Source organism: Rhinolophus hipposideros (genome assembly GCF_964194185.1).
Source record: "Rhinolophus hipposideros genome assembly, chromosome: 2".
In the NCBI taxonomy this organism is placed as follows: domain Eukaryota; kingdom Metazoa; phylum Chordata; class Mammalia; order Chiroptera; family Rhinolophidae; genus Rhinolophus; species Rhinolophus hipposideros.
The window spans coordinates 101,062,942-101,082,092 of record NC_138048.1 but is presented as its reverse complement, the minus strand read 5'-3'; the positions used below and the strand labels follow the sequence as shown (position 1 = coordinate 101,082,092).

The 19,151-nt window shown below is 40.6% G+C and overlaps 2 protein-coding genes across 4 annotated transcripts in view; both read left to right on the top strand.

Moving 5' to 3' along the window:
* Window positions 1-5,094: 5,094 nt before the first annotated feature.
* The window catches only part of TMEM50B (transmembrane protein 50B), a 50,743-nt gene continuing 36,686 nt past the window's right edge, over window positions 5,095-19,151 (top strand). The window contains exon 1 of one of the 2 annotated variants that reach the window (XM_081066638.1): window positions 5,095-5,223. The gene's annotated coding sequence lies outside the window, so the exon portion shown is untranslated. Of the gene's footprint in view, window positions 5,224-5,390; window positions 5,428-19,151 lie in introns of those variants that run through there. The other variant, XM_081066642.1, reaches the window with a different exon arrangement.
* DNAJC28 (DnaJ heat shock protein family (Hsp40) member C28) lies at window positions 5,121-11,281 on the top strand. 2 transcript variants are annotated; one of them, XM_081066614.1, is made up of 2 exons: window positions 5,121-5,223; window positions 6,211-11,281. In XM_081066614.1, the coding sequence occupies exon 2, from the start codon at window positions 6,240-6,242 to the stop codon at window positions 7,398-7,400; it is 1,161 nt and encodes a 386-aa protein (XP_080922740.1). In that variant the 5' UTR covers window positions 5,121-5,223; window positions 6,211-6,239; the 3' UTR covers window positions 7,401-11,281. The 2 variants fall into 2 exon arrangements, with proteins under 2 accessions (XP_080922740.1, XP_080922739.1); XM_081066613.1 differs by lacking the exon at window positions 5,121-5,223 and adding an exon at window positions 5,292-5,427.

Below are 19,151 nucleotides of genomic sequence, written 5' to 3'. Positions count from 1 at the left end.
ATAGGCAAATCCGTGAATTAGTAATATCATGTAATATGGAATATACTGGGTCTTATTTTACTATAAGACCGGGTCTTATATTAATTTTTGCTCCAAAAGACGTATTAGAGCTGATTGTCCGGCTAGGTCTTATTTTCGGGGAAATACAGTACTTGCTTTTAGTTTTCCGTCTGGGAGGAAACAGCTTGGATAATACAAATTCCTGGAGTCCACTGAAGCAATGTATGAGGCTCAAAGAGACTTGTTGTTTTGGTTTGCTAGGGATGCTGTAACAAAATACCAGACTGAGTGGCTTAAACAACAAAGAATAGAACACAGCAGGGTCCCTGAAGCTCAGCATTACTGACATTCTGGGCCAAATGATTCTTTGGGGGGTAGGTGGTGCTATCCTGTGCATTGTAGGATATTGAGCTACATCCCTGGTCTCTACCCACTAGATGCCAGCAACAATCCCCTATTGTAACAGTCAAATATGTCTCCCCCATTTTACATCCTCACCAATAATGTAGTTTCCAATTTCTCCGTCCTTGCTATCACTTATTTTCCTTTTTTTTATAGTAATCATCCTGGTGGATGTGATGTAATATCTCATTGTGGTTTTAATTTGCATTTCCCTAATGATTTAGTGATATTGCACATCTTTTCATATACTTGTTGGCCATTTGTATCTTCTTTGGAGAAATGTCTGTTTAATTCCTTTGCCAATTTTTCACTCATTGATCGTTTTACTGTCTATAGATTTTTTTCCAGAATGTCATCAAGTTGGTGTCATATAACATGGAGCTTTTTCAGATTGGCTTCTTTCACTTAGCTATACGCATTTAAGATTCAATTATTTTTTATTACTGAATAATATTTCATTGTATGGATGTACCAGTTTAATCTATTCATTTATTTTTAGTTTCAGGTGCACAAACATATTGATTAGACATTTACACCCCTCACAAAGTGATAACCCAAGTCTGCTACCCACCTGACTCCATACATAGCCGTTACAATATAATTGACTGTTTCCCATGCCGTGCTTTACATCCATGATTATATTTTTAAATTATAGTTGACATTTAGTATTATTTTATGTTAGTTTCTGGTTTTATTCATTTATTAAGACATCTTGCTTCCAATTTTTGGCAATTATGAATAAATTTTTTAGAAATTAAACATGACACATGTAACATGCAGAAAAGTTACAAGAAAACACAAATATTCCAAATAACCTTTACCCAGATTTCCCAATTAACATTTCCTTCCATGCAGTTTGCTGTTTCCTTTCTCTTGCCCCCTTGCTCCGTACATGCATTTATTTCTAAATCATTGGAGAATATGCAGACATCATATCCCTTTATCCATAAATATTTCAATGTGTATTTCCTCAGAACTAAGACAAAACCAAACGCTCACTGTGGATATCCCCCAGAGTTGATAAACCTTAGCTGTCAAAGAAAAGAATAGAAATCATGTGATTTTTTAAATTTCATTTAAGATAAGAAGGTGACAAGAAGGGCCTCTTCAAAAAAGAGCTTAGGTAACAAACTGGCTGCATATGCTCATTTCCTGTGCTCTTCTATTGAGAATAACTTGGGCCAAATGATACAGTATCTTCCTTACCCAGAGTTGGAGGTGTCTCTAGACAAGCCTTAAGGTGAAAGGGTCATTCAGAGGCATCCCCAAGTGATGGGCTTTTTGAACAGAAGTGCCCATCTCATTACGAAGCTGTCTTGGAGTTAGATTTGCCTTAAAACCAATTGTCTCTGTACAGCATTTGGATGGTTCTCTAGCAAATAGTGTTATGTGACGGTTTTGATGTATTTAGAGTTTTGTTGCTAAAATCTTTGACAGTTGGACAGCAGTAAGAGAAAGGAAGTAAACCCTCCTTGTTCTGTTTTTTTCTTTATTAAAACATTTTGACTGACTACAGTTAACAATACCGTATCATATACTTGAAATTTGCTGAGAGTAGATTGTGTCTTCCCTGAAAAAATAGTAATAACGACAGCGATGCTGGGTATGTTAATTATCTTGATTGTAGTGATTATTTCACAATGTATGTGTATATCAAATTATCAAGTTGCACACCTTAAATATATACAATTTTTATTTGTCAATTATACTTCAATAAAGCTGGAAACAAATTTTGAAGGGTCAGAAAAGCAGGGAGTAGTTGTGCTGTAAGGCAGTGATTTCAATAAACACGCTGGGTAAACGTAATATGGGCTGGAAACAATTCAAATCTTGATTCCCAGGCAGCTGATGCATTTGTTTTCCCCGAACATTAGCCTGCAATTAGAGGGAGGTATATACATTATTCATAATTTCAAGGAACAAAAGGTGCTATAGACTAGTACCAGTCAAATGTAGATATTTCAGGCTCAAGTGACAATAAATCATCACATTAATTCAACACCAAAAATGAAAATTAGAAATTCTGTGTCAGGGAGGGCATTTTACCATTAGCAAACACCCACAAACTGTGTGTGGCCCTTACTGACCACCTCAGGACAGTTCAATAACTGGTTAACCTGGTTGGGGAGAAGGAAAAGGGAAAAATACCCAAGTGACTGTGAATCTTCTCTTTTCCATGGCACCTTTCCCTTAGAATTTAGAGTGGTGTTATACTATGTAAGTTAATCTACCACCTTCTTTCTTTTAAAGCTGACATTCTCTACATCAAACTGTTCTTTGATCAAAAAGAGTAAAAAATGAATTCGGATGTCACTCAGAGAGGAAAGCATTTTCATGGTGGCTCTAAAGGCTAGCTCCAGAAGATACATTTGCAAACGTCATTGGACAATATTCAGTTTTAGGATCCAGACTGAATTCATAAATCAATCTTCAGGAAAGTGTGATTTTTTGGTTACTATGGCAACACAATTTATTAGGAAAAAAAATCAGCTTCTTTGCAGTTATCCCAGAACCAGCACACAAAACAAAAAAACAAAACACAGATGGACTAAAACAGAGACCTCATTTGCTTTAGTCAAGGTGTGAAATTACATCTGAGAGTACGAAGAGAAAAGTGGTTGCTTTTGCAGTATCACACTTTTTGCAGTAGCGCAGTAAATATCTAATATAATGATAAAGTCAAGAAATTTGTTTTTTGTGTAACTTTCAATAATATCATCATCTATTTTTCTATCCATTCAGCAACATAATTAGTAAAGGTTTTGGTGTGCAAACTAAATTCTTGCAAACAGTGGTATGTGACAGTTGTCTCTGGTTATGGGAAAATTTGTTTCAAAATGCTGAACAATATTGTGAGAGCACAGACTCATGAAAAAGATGCTCTAAAGCAGGAAATGTCACATACATCTAATGTAACACACTTTCATTTAAAAACCAGTCCTATGTGTAATATTATACTACACCCCAGCTGATAAACTTGAGGTAATAGACTGGAAACGATTGACTGAGGTTCAAGTATGTTGATTTTAATCATGACATAACCTTAAAATGGTTAACAATAATGAAAACTGAACACGTTTTTAAGAATCTACAGTTTAGTTAAGCAACGTAACACAATCACATTAAAAATGCTAGTCAACCTGTGTGTTTGTTCTGACTCTAAATTTGATTTTTTTTTTTACATCATATTGTAACACTAGGATTGCTGACTGCAGACTATGTAGCCACCCTTTTAAAAGGAAAAGAACCATTATTTTAATATGGTGGTCTCTTTCTACCCATAACTAAACTAAATAAAAATGCTTTGGTTTATCATTCATTTGACCTGTTGACTTAAAAGTCTATGTGTTGCTCTAAAGGACATCGTTAGGACAATTGGTGAAACTGGAACACAAAACTGTATGTTAAATAATATATCTGTGTTAAATCTGCTGGGTTGGTAACAGTACTATGGTGTGTCCTTGTTTTGAGGAAATAAATACTGGAGTACTCTGGGGTAAAGAGACATAATATATGCAATTACTTTTAAATGATTGGGGGCGGGGGAAGTACCTATATGAAGAAAGAGAGAGAAAGGTAAAGCAAACGTGGCAACTCTTGTAGCTGAATCAATACTAGAAACTGCCCAGCTCCACGTTTCTTATACATGAGAAAAATAATCCAAGTAGTTTAGCTAGTGTACCCTCTGCAGCTGAAAGTGTTCTTTACAGGTACTCCACTGACTCCAATTCTCCTTCTCTATGTGCAGAATCACACCGTAACACTGACCCTCTGAACCGAGAAATGGACTTATTACAGTCCTACTCCTAACTGCCACTTACCGACTGCTAGCTTTGCCATTTAATGAAGTCACTGCACGACTCAGGATTAAAATATGATTACTTATAAGACGCAAACATCAAAATGAAATTCGTGATGAGAGCTTTGTAAAATGCAACACGGTATACAAGTAGGAGTGGTTTTGAAACTGTAGCGATGCTTTTTTTCTTTTATGCTGTCCAAGGTGTCGACCAGAAAAGTTAACACTATTTTCTTGCACACAGTTCATTGTTTGCTTGTAAGGAAATTCCTCTAAATCAGAATTTAAACTTGGTTCTGTGCACCCAGAGAGAAGGTAGCAAGTGTTTTCCTTCTTTTTAAAAAAATATAAAAAGTTTAAAAAATAAAAAATAAAAACCTGAAATAAAAAAGTATCTCCGCGTAGTAAATCCCCATGACGGTGACTGAACCTAAAACCCGGAAAGCCCTATTCTGATTTTATCCTCACCCCCTCCCGACGCCTGGGTGCTCCGTAAGTACTTGCTAAATTAATGAAAGACGAGGTTGCTAGCCTGGGTTGGCTCGACCTTTCCGAGGTAGGTGGATCTTTCACACCTCTGCGCCGGCATCCGCGTCTGCAGACTCGGAAAAGGTTGCTCAGGTCCTGTTTAGGGAAACGGGCTCATCTTCCCCTCCCAAAAACAAGTTACTGAGGGCCGTCGCCCTCGGAACCACGAAGACTTCAAAGGTCCCCACCTACACTCACCACGCTCTGCAATACGTCCCATACCCCCCTCTATCTCCGCTCTCAAGCTATTTGCACCTTCCCCGCCTCTCTCGCGGGGGGCGCAGGCGCAAACGCGCGGAGGAGTCCAGCGCGCGTCGCACTTCCCGACAAACTACAGCCCCCACAATTCCAATCGACCGGACCACCTCCCTCTCGAGGTAGGGACGGAGGCGGAGCGGATCGCCCTGGGATGGGACGTGTCCTCCCGAAATGTCCTGCCTGTGTCCTCTTGGGTAGAGTTCGTTTTAAGAGAGATTCTTGGGTCCACCGATAAGGTACGATACCTGTTTCTATTAGGTATGACTCTGCCCGCCACCCCTCCCTCAAACCCCTCTGTGTAAAGCGGCAGATGGTCTAGTCCAGCGAAGACACCTTGCGCTGCCCCGGAGGCTCCTGATGAGAGGAGGGCGGGCCGCGCACGCATGCGCAGAGGCGCAGCACGGGGGCAGGAGCCGCTGAGCCCCTTCCCGGCGTCTGCGGTGAGTAGGCCACGGGGCGGGGCGTGTCCCCCATTGGGACTCACCACTCCCCTGCAGCGACCACGTTGGCACAATCACCACGGTCCCAACCGACTCTAAAAGCCGTTAACCCCAATTGTCCAGAATATTGGGGCCCGCAGGAGATCAGTGTTAGCGTTTACCCTTAAAATCACACAATTAAACCATTTCCATCGTTTCATCGCCATTGCCTCTGTACAAGCCTTTCTCCTCTAGCATGCGTGTTTAAAATTCCAGCTGACATGTTGGGAGGGCTCACCTTTGTCGTGGTGTTCTGGCATGTAGCGTGTAGCACATAGCTCCTTCCAAACAAGGTATAGCGCTTGAAGCCTTTTGGATGCTTGATTCTATTCCATGTAGCGTCGGATTAGGCACATACTTTGTCCTGTCCTGTTTCGTGTGCGTACACCTTTCTGTTTCATTTTGCCTACACCTCGCTGTGACTTGGTTACGTTGCTTAGCCTTCTGGGCCTACGTTGTCTCATAAAATGAGAAGATTGGATTAGATGGTCGGTAAGAACTTGCTTGCTCTAAAATTCTGTGGTTAGTGGGTAGCATCCAGATAACATCACAATATGTTAATGCCAGAAATTATCAACTTCCATTTCTCCACGAATATAAATGAAATAGAGCTATAAGAAGTTTGGCAACAGCTTTAGAAAGAACTGCCCCGTATTGTACTTGTAATTTCTTCCTTACTGTCGAATATAGGAAATTAGTGGATAACACCACTTTCTTTACCCTATATTTGTTGTCATTTTGTAGATCATTGCTAGGAAGAACTGAGTACAAAAATGAACACAATGTATGTGACGATGGCTCAAATCTTAAGATCACATCTGATAAGTGCTGCAATGATTCCTAATCGAGTGAAAGTGCTTCCGTATCTTGGTGTAATTAGGAATAGAATGATGTCAACTCATAAATCCAAAAAGAAGATGAGAGAATATTATAGGCGCCTGAATCTGGATGAAGGATGCTCTGCTGATGATGTCAGGGAATCTTTTCGTGAGCTTGCCAAGCAGTACCATCCAGACAGTGGTTCTACTACTGCTGATTCTGCAACATTTATAAAGATTGAAGAAGCTTATAGGATGGTCCTTTCCCACGTGATAGAACAAACAAATGCCAGACAGAATAAAGTTGAAGTAGCAGAAGAAGAAGAAGAAAAATTAAAATATAAAACACCCCAACACCGGCATTATTTAAGTTTTGAAGGTATTGGTTTTGGAACTCCAAGTCAACGAGAGAAACAATATAGGCAATTTAGAGCAGATCGTGCAACTGAGCAAGTGATGGAATATCAAAAGCAGAAACTACAAAGACAGTATTTTGCTGATAGTTTAACTGTTAAAGATGTACGACAGAGTAAAGAACAAAAAATAACTAAAGCAATAGAGCGTTTAGTGGAGGATCTCATTCAGGAATCAATGGCAAAAGGAGACTTTGACAATCTCAGTGGGAAAGGAAAACCTCTAAAAAAATTTTCTGGCTGTTCATACATTGATCCTATGACCCACAACCTGAACAGAATATTGATAGATAATGGATACCAACCAGAATGGATCCTAATGCAAAAGGAAATAAAGGATACTATTGATGAACTCAGAAAGGCAATTTTAGTGTCAAGGAAAAAACTTGGGAATCCAATGACATCAACTGAACAGAAACAGTGGAGCCAAGTTTGTGAGCAGTTTCAAGAAAACATCAGAAAACTAAATAAGCGAATTAACGATTTTAATTTAATTGTTCCCCTCCTGACCAGGCAAAAAGTCCATTTTGATGCACAGAAAGAAATTGCCAAAGTCCAGGAAGTGTATGAGACCCTTATAAAATCAAAAGAAGTCACAGATAAAATCCCAGTTAACGTTGATCAGGAAGAAGGGGAGAAAACACCTGGACTCAAGACAGGTTTTTTCAACTGGATGAATATGTGGAAATTTATTAAAATGTGACCCTTTCAATGTTCACACTACTGCCCCAAATCGTTTTTGGTTGTACTGACATCACACATAGAGGCTGAGATTTATGGCTGTTAAACGGGAGTTTGAGAACTGTGTGCCTGGGTGCTTTTCACAAAACCAATCACATCTGCAGTGATGTATTTTGTAAGTAAGAAAGCTGTATGAAACTGTCAGAGAAATGTTCAACCAGCTTTGTTCTGGGAATATAGCAAGAAAAGAAGAGAACTTACTTGTAAGAAAACAGTTGAATCCATTTCGGAGTTTAACTATCAGTCATCCGGTAAAATGAGTTAGGAAAGGGATTCTGACTGGGGATCATAACGAATATTCCAAACATGCAGTTTTAAACTCTAGTAAAACTGTTGCTGTTTGCCATCTTCAAACACAGGTACTTAGCAACAGTAACAAAAAAACTAAAAATGTGTTGTCGAAAGTCAAAAAACTAAACAAGTATCAAAAGTCACAAAACTAAGCAAGTAAACCTTCAAATGATGTATGTTTTTTGCATGTTTTCTGCATTTATACCCCTGAGGTTTTATTGAAGCCCAAAACTGTTCCAAGACTTTTGGGATACTCTATATGGGTGGAAATGTTAAGATGAGGAAATTAGCCTAAGAGAGGTACTCTTCTTTTTTTTGTAAGGGCCTTCTGTGTGTGTACTGGATTTAAAGGAAAAAAAAATCTGGGTTGTACTTTTTCCTGCCTAACTTCATGATCCGTTGGCTGCACAAACCAATCAACCAAGCTAGTTGATTTAGCTATTCTAGAAATAGACTCCAGTGTCCACTTTTACAGAGTTTTGAGTGTATTTTCTGATCGTTCAGAGGTGGGGGGGGAAATCCTTGGGCTCAATGGAAAGTTAAGATTTTACGTCTGGCTTCATACCTAACCAGAGAATGATTGAGTCTGAAGTCTCTCTCTGTGTCATGTATGGGACTCCCCAGAGGCTTTTTCAGCCATATGAAAATCTCAATTTACTGTCATCCTTTAGTAAACAAAGACAAGATGTCCAAATTTTGTACCAATTTGCACCTTTGGCAAATGACAAGAGATTAACATTCATAAGATTGTTGTGTCCCATCCCCTTTCAGAAAATCTGACTTTTAGGTTTGTTGATTGCTTTAGCCACAGAAGTAGGCAACTAGAAGGATATGGAGAGTGGTCAAAAGGAGCAGGTCTGTTCCTTATTTAATTCAGAACACTGTATTCTAGATGTGTTTCAGAAACATGGCATTTGCCACTTTGGTTTTGGAAAAACAGCTATTTTGTAAATTGTGATGGTCAAAACAAAGCGACATCTTCAAAAGGAAATTTCAGGCCTTTTTACTTGGATGATGGGGAAATTCATTGGTATAATATGTGATTATTTTGTTGAATGAGTTAGAATTTGGCCTCTATAATGATAGTATTACTCTAAACAAAATTGTGAACAATATGAATATAGCTTAATAATGAGAGCTGAGTTTCAAAATATTTTAGAAGGCTATGATTCTGTCAATCTTGTTATTAAAAATAGGAATTCAATGTGTGATACCTAATTCCATTGCAGCAATATTTGTAACGGAAACCATTTTCAATATTGGGTAATGGATGGGAAGGCAAAGTTACCAGAAAACTGGTAAATCCTTAATTTCAGCACAAGACACTTTATGTTTGTAAATGTTGTCTATAGTAATAAAGTTAATTAATAAAGTTAATTATTATTCAATGGTCCATTTTTACAAAAACAAATAATAACCATACTTTTGGCTGACCACCTAAATAAATGTTTTTTAACCTTTTTGACTGATAATATCAAAACTGTAACATAGATTATTATTGTTAAGAAGGCAAATTCGCCTGTATAAAAACAGATTCACTTATTTAAGTAACCAAACTCTAGTCAGAAAAAAGATTTTGGCCAGTTTCTTGGAGTTTGTTGAATTGGAAGCTGACACTGATCTTTCTTAGGATGCAGCATTGACTCTTTTCTTGTAGTTTTTCACTTTCTAACTTTGTCAGCTTTTCAGATCTAGTAGTAATTTATTGAGTTTCTGAACTCAGAAGTACTGCCTTTCCTTTTCAACAATGTTCTGTTCATTCAACATACATTTACTGAAGTCCCAAAACGGAATCCACCATTCTACCATCTGGATTCTCAGAAATTAATAATTGAGGAGGGCAGATGGACCCCTCATGTAATCCTCAGATACTCACTTTCCTTGGTGTTACTGCTGCCACCAGCACCCCAGCTCCAGGTTGGGGACACTGGGCTCTCTCTCTTCCTGTGATCTAAGGGCAGACCCACAAATATGGTCATGATACCTCTTGCCTGCCTGAGACCAGACCAGAACACCAAATTACAATTTTCCTCAAGGCTAAGGGATGACCAGGGAAGAGAAGACAGTTCCTAGGATGGGATAACCTGGCCTGTAGCCCCTCTCTAGTTTGCTTCTGAGCCCAGTCCCCAGCCTGCTGTGGATGACAGAGCCCTCCATTCTCTTACCTCTGGGGCAGCCCTCAAGTGCCCTAAGTATGCCGCCACTGCCCCAAATCTAGACTTAGGAAAGTAGGGTCTAAGCAATTTTCTTTCCTGCCAAGACCAATTTCAAAGGTCTGGTTTCCTCTTCGAGGACCCGTATCTTCCCTAGATGACTGATGTATGCCATTGTCCCCAGCCCCAAAAGTGATAGAGCCTACCTGAAGGTCTCAACAGGACAGATACATCCAAATACACCCCAATAAGCTTACCATTATTACAAGAGAGACCTACTCGTTTGTGGGGCAGGGTTCTTCCCGGTGCCCCTTGAGAACCTCCTAGCAAGGAGCGTGTGGCCCAGTGGCGACTCAACTTTGGCTTTTATAGCTGAGCCTCTGTGCTTTCTGTGGTTTCCACCTCTGGGTGATCCTGATTCTGTGGCCTCGTCCTCTCAACTTCCCCATTCAGCCACAGTTTATATCATAATTTGCCCAGTTGAGCCCTAAGATTCTTTGCGAGCTTTCCTTAAATGATGTAGTGGACAGCTGTTGTGCTTTTGCAGCCTTTCATCTTCCACATGGCCTATACTGACGGTGGCACGTGTCATTCATCTGGAGAAGATGTTCTGGGGAAATCAGACATTTAAAGTTGGTCTTAGCAGGAGAGAAAATCCCTAATTTTCTTAAATATGCTCAGAAATGGGCATGTTACCTAGGCTCTGCCAACAAGACTTGTCCTTGGGAGACATGGGTTCAGAATGAGGCACTGGAGGAAATGGCTCTCTGTGGAGAAGTTCCACTTAGCTGGTGCAGAAAGACAGTGAATGGCTACCAGGGGGAGCTCCTGGCACAGAAGTGGCATCAATGGCAGTGGCAGTGATGTTCCTGGCCTGTAGTGCATGGTGGCCACAGCAGCTTTGTGTTTTTCTCACCAGGCCAGTTCTTCAGTGCGGTTTTAGGCATTTTTCCTGGGAATAACCTTGAGCCACTTTCTCCAGCCCTCCCAAAAGTTCCAGTGTCCTTTAATAAATCCCTTTTCTGCTTAATCCAGCTAGAGTGGGGACTGCTGTTTTGCAACTAAGAACTGTGACTGAGAGTTGAGATCAGGGGAATCTCATGGCTTTGGGATAAACAGGAACTATGCAGTGGATTGTAGTGCATGGGGCACGTGGACTCTGGTTCCGCTCTCAACTGTGCCACTTTGTAGGCGTGTGACCCTGGGCAAATTACCCAACTTCACTGACCTACAGAATGCTCGGGTGTAAATAGGAATAATGATTGGTGATTGTGAAGATTCAATGAGATATGTGTAAAGAATCTGACACACGGTTACTGACACACGACGAGCACGCCATTCTAAGTATTAAATTATGTATGTTATTGTGCTAATATTATAATAAATAGAAGTTCTTATGATTTTTAAGATTTGTGGAAAAAGTTCCGTAGGTCTTCTCTTGAGGGAGTATTAATTTCAAAGCTGATCTTGTCAGTTTCAGTCTATGTCCCAAATTGACTGAAACTGTCCTCTGTGGTGTGTTCAGCTAGCAGGGGGCTTTACATGAAAACGTAGAAGCAGCCAGTCAAGAAAGACACATATCTTATGACTCCATTTATATGAAAAGTCCAGGACAGGGGAATCTATTGAGATAGAAAGTAGATTAGTGGGTGCCCAGGGCTGTAGAGTTTGGGAGGAAATGATGAGTGACTAATGGTTCCAGAGTGTCTGTTGGGGGTGATAAAAGTGTTCTAGAATTGACTGTGGTAATGGTTGCACAGCTCTGAATATACTAAGAACTGCTGAATTGTGCATTTAAAAAATATTTTTATTAGAAATATAGCTAATATACAATATTATATTAGTTTCTGGGGTACATCATAACTATTCAACATTTATATTCCTAAAGAAGTGATCACCATGATAAGTCCAGCAACCATCTGACACTGTACCATGCTATCACAATATTACTAATTATATTCCCCATGCTGTACATTACATCCCCGTGACTTATTTTATACCTGGAACTTTGGACCTCTTGTTTTCCTCATCCCCTTTTTAAATTTATCAATTATAGTTAACATTCAATATTTTATATTAATTTCAGTTATACAGCATATAGTTAGACATTTACTTAATTTCAGAAGTGATTCCCCTGACTAGTCTAATACCCACCTGGCACTATACATAGTTATTACCATGTTATTGATTGTATTCCCTATACTTTACATCCCCATGACTGTTTTGTAAATACCAATTTATAATTTTAATCCCTTCACCTTTTCCACCCTGCCCCTTAACCCCCTCCCATCTATCACCCCAATAAATCTAGTACCCATCTGACACCATACACAGTTACTACAATATTGTTGACTATGTCCTTTATGCTATACCCTACACCCCCATGACTACTTTGTAACAAACAATTTGTACTTCTTAATTCCTTTCCTTTTTTTCACCCACACCCTCAACCCCCTCCCATCTGGAAACCATCAAAATATTTTCTGTATCTATGAGTTTGTTTCTGTTTCATTTGTTAATTTTGTTCTTAGATTCCACATATAAGCGAAATCACATTGCATCTTTCTCTGTCTGAGACTCCATTCAGCACAGTACCCGCCAGGTCCATCCATGCTGCCACAGATGGCAAGAACCCATTCCCTTCCATGACCGAGCAATATTCCACTCTATATATGTACCACCTCCTCTTTATCCATTCATCCATCGACGGACCCCCAGGCTGCCTCCACATCTTGGCCACTGTAAACAATGCTGCAGTGAACATGTCAATGCACAGGTCCACTCAAAGTAGACTTTTGGGTTTCTCCAGATAAATACCCTGAAGTGGGATTACTGGGTCTTTCACTGTCTCTTCTTACAGCCTTTGTTTAAAAGTCTATTTTGTCTCGTATAAGTATTTCTTCCCCAACTTTTTTCATTTACATTTTCATGAAATATCTTTTTCCTTCCCTTTACTTTCAGTGTGTGTGTGTCTTTCAATTTGAAGTGAGTCTCTTGTAGGCAGCATATATAAGGGTCTTGTTCTCTTATCCATTTAGCCCTCCTATGACTTGATAGGAGCATTTGATCCATTTACATTGAAAGTAATTGTTGATAGATATGTAGCTATTGCCATTTTATTATTCGTAATTTTTATCTTTTTTTTTTCCATCTTAAAGAAGTCCCTTTAACATTCCTTGTAATACTGGTTTCGTGGTAATGAACTCCTTTAGCTTTTTCTTGTCTGGGAAGCTCTTTATTTGTCTTTTGATTTTAAACGCTAGCGTTGCTGGGTAGATAATCTTGGTTGTAGGTCCTTGCTTTTCATGCATTGAATATTTTGTGCCAGTCCCTTCTGGCCTGAAAAATTTCTGTTGAGAAATCAGCTGACAGTCTTATTGGAGCTCCCTTATAAGTCACTAGTTGCCTTTCTCTTGCTGCTTTTAGGATTCTCTCTGTCTTTAACTTTTGTCATTCTAATTATAATGTGTCTTGGGGTGGGCCTGTTTGGGTTCACCATGTTTGGGACTCTCTGTGCTTCCTGGACTTGTATTTCTGTTTCCTTCACCAGGTTAGGAAAGTTTTCAGTCATTATTTCTTCACATATATTCTCAATGCCTTGCTTTCTCTCTTTTCCTTCTGGTACCCCTATGATGCAAATGTTGTTACACTTATTGTCGTCCCAGAGGTCTTTTAAGCTATCCTCATTTGGGGGGATTCTTTTTTGTTTCTTCAGTTCTGACTGGGTGTTTTCTGCTACCTTGTCTTCCAAATCACTGATGTGATCCTCTGCTTCATCTAGTCTGCTGGTGATTTCCTTCTAGTGCAGTCTTCCTTTCAGTTATTGTATTCTTCACTTCTGACTGGTTCTTTTTTGTGGTTTCTAGCTCCTTTTTTCTGCTTGCTATCTCTTTGTTGATGTTTTCAATAAGTTCCCTGAGCATCCTTATACCCATTATTTTGAATTCTGTCTCTGGTAGTTGGCTTGCCTCCATTTTGTTTAGTTCTTTCTTGGATTTTTCTGCTGTTCTTTCATTTGGGATGTAGTTCTTTGTTTCCTCATTTTGGCTGCATCTCTGTGTTTGTTTCTATGTGTCAGGTAGATGTGCTATGTGTACCCGTCTTGGCCGGATGGCCTTATGTAGTACGTGTCCTGGAGAATCCAGTGGCACAGTCTCCCTGGTCACCTGAACCAGGTGTTTAGGAGTGTCCCTTCTGTGGGTTGTGTGTGCCCTCCTGTTATAGTTGACACTTGATTGCTATAGGCCTGTCAGTGGGTGGGATTGACCCTCAGGCTGATTGGCTGTGGGGTTTGGCCACATCCACAGCTTATTGTCTGCTGTGCAGAAGGCTTACCACACTGAGTGGGATTTAGCCCAGAGGTCTCTGGTGCCTATTGAGACCACCCTTTGTGTGTGCCACTTGTGGGACTAATTGGGTGGTGTTCTGCTGTGGTCTGAAGCCAACCTCCAAGTATGTTGGGAGAAACTCTGGTGCAGGTGCAGGTCACCCACAGCTTGTGACCAGCCAGGGACTACCTGGTAGGAGCTACAAAGCAGTCCACAGTTGTTTGCTGTCTGTGCTGAACAAGGAGGTACATGGGAGAGGCCACATTGCAAACTGAGGACAACTGCCACCAGTACCAGGCCTGGGGTAACTCCACAAAATGCCAAGACACGCTGAAGAATGCTGCCACCTGCCAGCTCCCTTAAGTTTCGGCCATTGATAAAGCCTCATGCAGTGTGCAAGTTGGGTGAGGCAAGGTCTCAGGGATCCACTAGAGTGGGAAGAATTGTGATCACCAGGTTAATGTAGACTCTGGTGTGATGCCAGTGCTGAGCCTGGAACAACTCAGCAAAAGTCTCAGAGCACAGCGAGGACAGTCACCACAAACCTGGAGCATGTGGTCTCCCACAGTTTTCTAAGAAAGAGTGCAATGTGGGAGGGGCTGGCTGCTTGTGGAGAAAGTGCCTCCAGCTGTGTGAGAGTGGGGTGGGGTCCCAGCTGAGTCAGCAGGGTGGAGCAGTGGACCTGACTAGGCCAGTGAGATTCAGCTTTGGCCTGTGGGGGTGGGCTCAACATAGAAAAGATGGCGCCCGCCTGCCAGCTGCACAGGAGAAGGACCTCTCACCGGGAAAATGCTGACAGTCTTCCAGTCCTCCTCCTGAAACCACAGTCCTCAGTCTGCCCCCCATATGTCTTCAAGGCCCCCCAAGTCACCTTCTCTGTACTGGAGCCTAAGGTAAGTGTCTGTGAGCAAGTGAGTCTGTGCGTGGGCCGTTTGAGAGGATGTCTGGGTTTCCCGCAGCCTTCTGTCCTACCTGAAGGGCTGGAATCTCCACTGTTTTTCACAGCCAGATGTTGTTGGGACTCCTCTTCTCCAGGCTGGGGGGCCTGGTGTGGGGATCTGGGGTCCCTCACTCCTCCAGGGAAACCTCCCCTGCTGAGACATCCCTCCTGATTCTCAACCACCACAGAGAGGTTTGGAGCCCGTTCTGCGTCTCCACCCCTCCTACCAGTCTGGATGTGGTTTCTTCTTTATATTTTTAGTGATAGGACTTCTGTTCAGCTAGACTTCAGATGGTTCTCCATGTTGATTGTTCTATAATTTAGTTGTAATTTTAGTGTGTTTTCGGAAGGACCCAGGCACATTGTTTTTCTCCTCCACCATCTTGAATCTCTCTCTGAAGTGTGCACTTCAAATGAGTGAATTTTATGGTATGTGAAAACTGTTTTTTTTTTTTAAAGAAAAAAGTGATAAAAATGTAGAGTGGTTCTGAAGTTAGTAGGTTGCTTACTACTTTTTTATAGGCAAGAAATGTCTTCAGGAGCGTAAGAAATAAGAATTGTTTTAAATTGTGTTAAGCATAAAAATGACTAGCAATGTTTTAAGAATTTAAATTTAGATGCTCTTATATCTATAGCAAAAGTTGATTATTACTGTTGAGAAACAAAATTCAACCAAGTAAATTTGAAGATGTAATTGGCTTTAATTAAGCAATTCATGAATGGGGCAGCATCCCATCTAGCAGCTACAAGGGTGTTCGGAGGGGGTTGTACAAAATGGAAAGTTCTTGTAGGAAAAAGGGTGGGACAAAGGAGCTAGTAACAAAAGAAAAGAAAGGATAATTCTGGAGCCCAGATTTCTTTGGAGGAAGAGAAAGGGAAGGGTTTTCATCATGCAGATTGCTCTTCTTTCTATAGGGGATAGAGAGGGCCCATGAAACAGATTCCCTTACTGGTGCTTGACCAGAAACTTCCAGACTGGTTGATTAAGATTATGTCTCTGGGAAAGGAGGAAACTGCAGTTAGATGAGGTATTAAATCCAGGTTTGGTTTCATGGGCTTTTAGCACAAGTGACACTGTTTGGGGCCTATGTTTTTTCTTCAACATGACTTACAAATTTCTACCAAAAAAAATCCATAAATCTTTGTTAGTATTCTCAGGCATTTGCTACAGCGCCTTTCTTACAACAAATGACTACTCTTACCAAGTGGTAAGAGTAGATCAGAGCGGTGGCCTGACGTAAACAAGCATCCACAAACTGGATCCACAGAATGACTGAACACGAGTGGCAGGGAGCTGGCAAAGGGAGGAAGAATGCTTGCACATACCTTTGGGTTCCATTCTTATGAACTTGAGTACCTTGAGAAGTTTGGAAGATGCCCATAAACTTAACACTAACAGTGAGTGCCTGACCACATCCCCACAGGGGCCATAGCCTTTGGCCCGAGGGCAGTGAATACATCAACTGGCTGGTGAAGGGTTACATAATACATAACAAGATAAGGTACTTTATTGTGGGGAAAAAAATTATTATGAAAACTCACATGTATATAGGAAAAATCCAATCAATGCAAAAGGATAGGCAGTAAAGTTTCAGTTACATAGTATGGGGCTTCCTGTCTCCCCAGATCCTGATCTCCTGAGCCCACTTCCCAGATCTAATCACCAGTTTCTTGCATAGCTACATTATAATAGTTTTCTACTGCTGTTGTAACAAATGACTCCAAACTTAGTGGCTTAAACAACACAAATTTATTTTACAGTTCTGGAAACCCGAAGTGCAAAGTAGATCTCACTGGGCTAAAATCAAGGTTCTGGCATGTCTTCGTTCCTGGAGGCTCTAGGAAAGAACCAGATTCTTGACCTTTTCCAGCTTCTAGAGGCTGTCGGCATTCCTTCGCTTGTGGCCCCCTTCCTCTGTCTTCAAAGCTAGCAACAGCAGGTTGAATCCTTTTCATATCACATTACTCTGACTCTCCTGCCTCCCTCTTCCACTTTTAAAGACCTTCATGGATACATTGGGCCCACCAGATAATCCAGCATAATCTCCCTATTGTAAAGTCAGTTGATTAGCAACCTTAATTCCAGTTGCAACCTTAATTTCCCTTTGCTAAATAACATAACATATTCATGGATTCTGGGGATTATGACATATTTGGGGGGACCATTATCCTGCTACAACAATACTCTTCCAAATATATACATGTATATATAATTTATACACACTCACTGTCTCTCAAACTCACACACACAAATGTAATCACACTACATAGTTGTCTATATCTTTCTCTTCAGCTGCCTATTAATATATTGTTAACACATTAGTTGTTAAACCTGCATGAGATTGTTATATGCTCTTATGGAAATTAGAATTAATCAATACTGAGCAAATGAAATAAATAGCAGTGCAAAGTTACACAAAGACACCATGAGGCCTAGAGAGAGCAAATGCATGCTGAAGTTATATGAATCAGGATTGAGATATGGCATAATAATGAGGCATAAGGTATAAGGTACAGAGAAGGTCACAATAGCTGAATCAAAAATGAGATATAGTACAATAGCTCACACTCATTGAATACTTTACTTGCATTAACTAATTTAACCTTCACAACAACCCTATGACATACCATGTTTCCCCGAAAATAAGACCGGGCCTTATATTAATTTTTGCTCCAGAAGACGCATTAGGACTTATGTTCAGGGGATGTCATTCTGAAAAATCATGCTAGGGCTTATTTTCTGGTTTGGTCTTATTTTCGGGGATACACAGTAGGTGCTATTGTTAACTCTTTTTGAGAGATGAGGAAACTAAGACACAGAGAGGTTCAGTAATTTGCCTTGGGTCATACAGCTGGAAAGTGACAGAATTGGGATTTGAACCCAGGATGTCTATGACTGGTCTGATTCCAGATCCCTGTTCTTACCCACACATTGCACTGTGGTGAAGGCATTGAGGAGAGGGGAACAGATCACATTAGTGACAGCTGCTGGAGTGAAGATTCAAGAACATACACTGAGCTTCCTGGGGCTGCCTTGGATTCAGCCTGTTTTATAGTTAGACTGTTGTCATTCTTGTCCTTTATTTCCCTTGAGGCCCTTGCCTTTTTGACTGGCCTTAATACCAGTGAGCTTGAGGCAATGTAATACAGTGGGAAGGAAATGGGCTTTGGAGCTAGAGAGATTTGAATTTAGATCCAGGTTTTTCCATCCACTGGCTCCGTGACCTTCCTGAGCTTCCCTTTTCTCATCTGTCAGATGAGTATAACCAGACCCAACTTGCAGGATTGCTGTAATCCTTAGAGATGATGAACATGAGATGCTGGGTGCAGGATGGAGTCCTGGTGGTAAATCAGTGGTTCTCAGAGGAGGCGTATTTCCCCCTAGAGGACATTTTGAAAATCTTGGGGGGGGGGGAATCTTTAGTTGACAGGATGATTAGAGGGGCACTATTGGCAGAGCTTCTATTTAGCCCATTTGGACCAATACGTTGTGCTGGCTGGCATCGATTCTGATTGGTTGGTAAGTCCACGCCATCCTAGTTGTTAAATATTTCAAACGTCACCCCTCAATACAGGCTTTTAGGAAGTGGGGCCAGGGATACTGGGAGTTTCAAAATGTGCAGGCTGCTGACCACAAAAAGGAATTGCTCCACATCCTGCCTAACATTCAAACATCCTACCAGACATTCGTGTGAGCGAAAAACCTGCTTATAATCACCTAAGCCTAGAACAGAATTATGTTTTACATATAAATACAACATACTTTCCACATGATTTTAAATATACTTTTTTTTAAAATCACAAATACAACTACTGTGAGAATTGTACTTTGTTTTCTGGGGAATTTTACCAAGAATTGTACCCCATTTCACAAAAACATTACTGATGGTACCATGTATATGCCTACAGCAGTCTGCATTTGTAATGTTGGATACAAATATGTATCAGAGGAAATTGGAGATCCCTTTTAGTTGAGAACCAAATATAACTAAATTACTGAC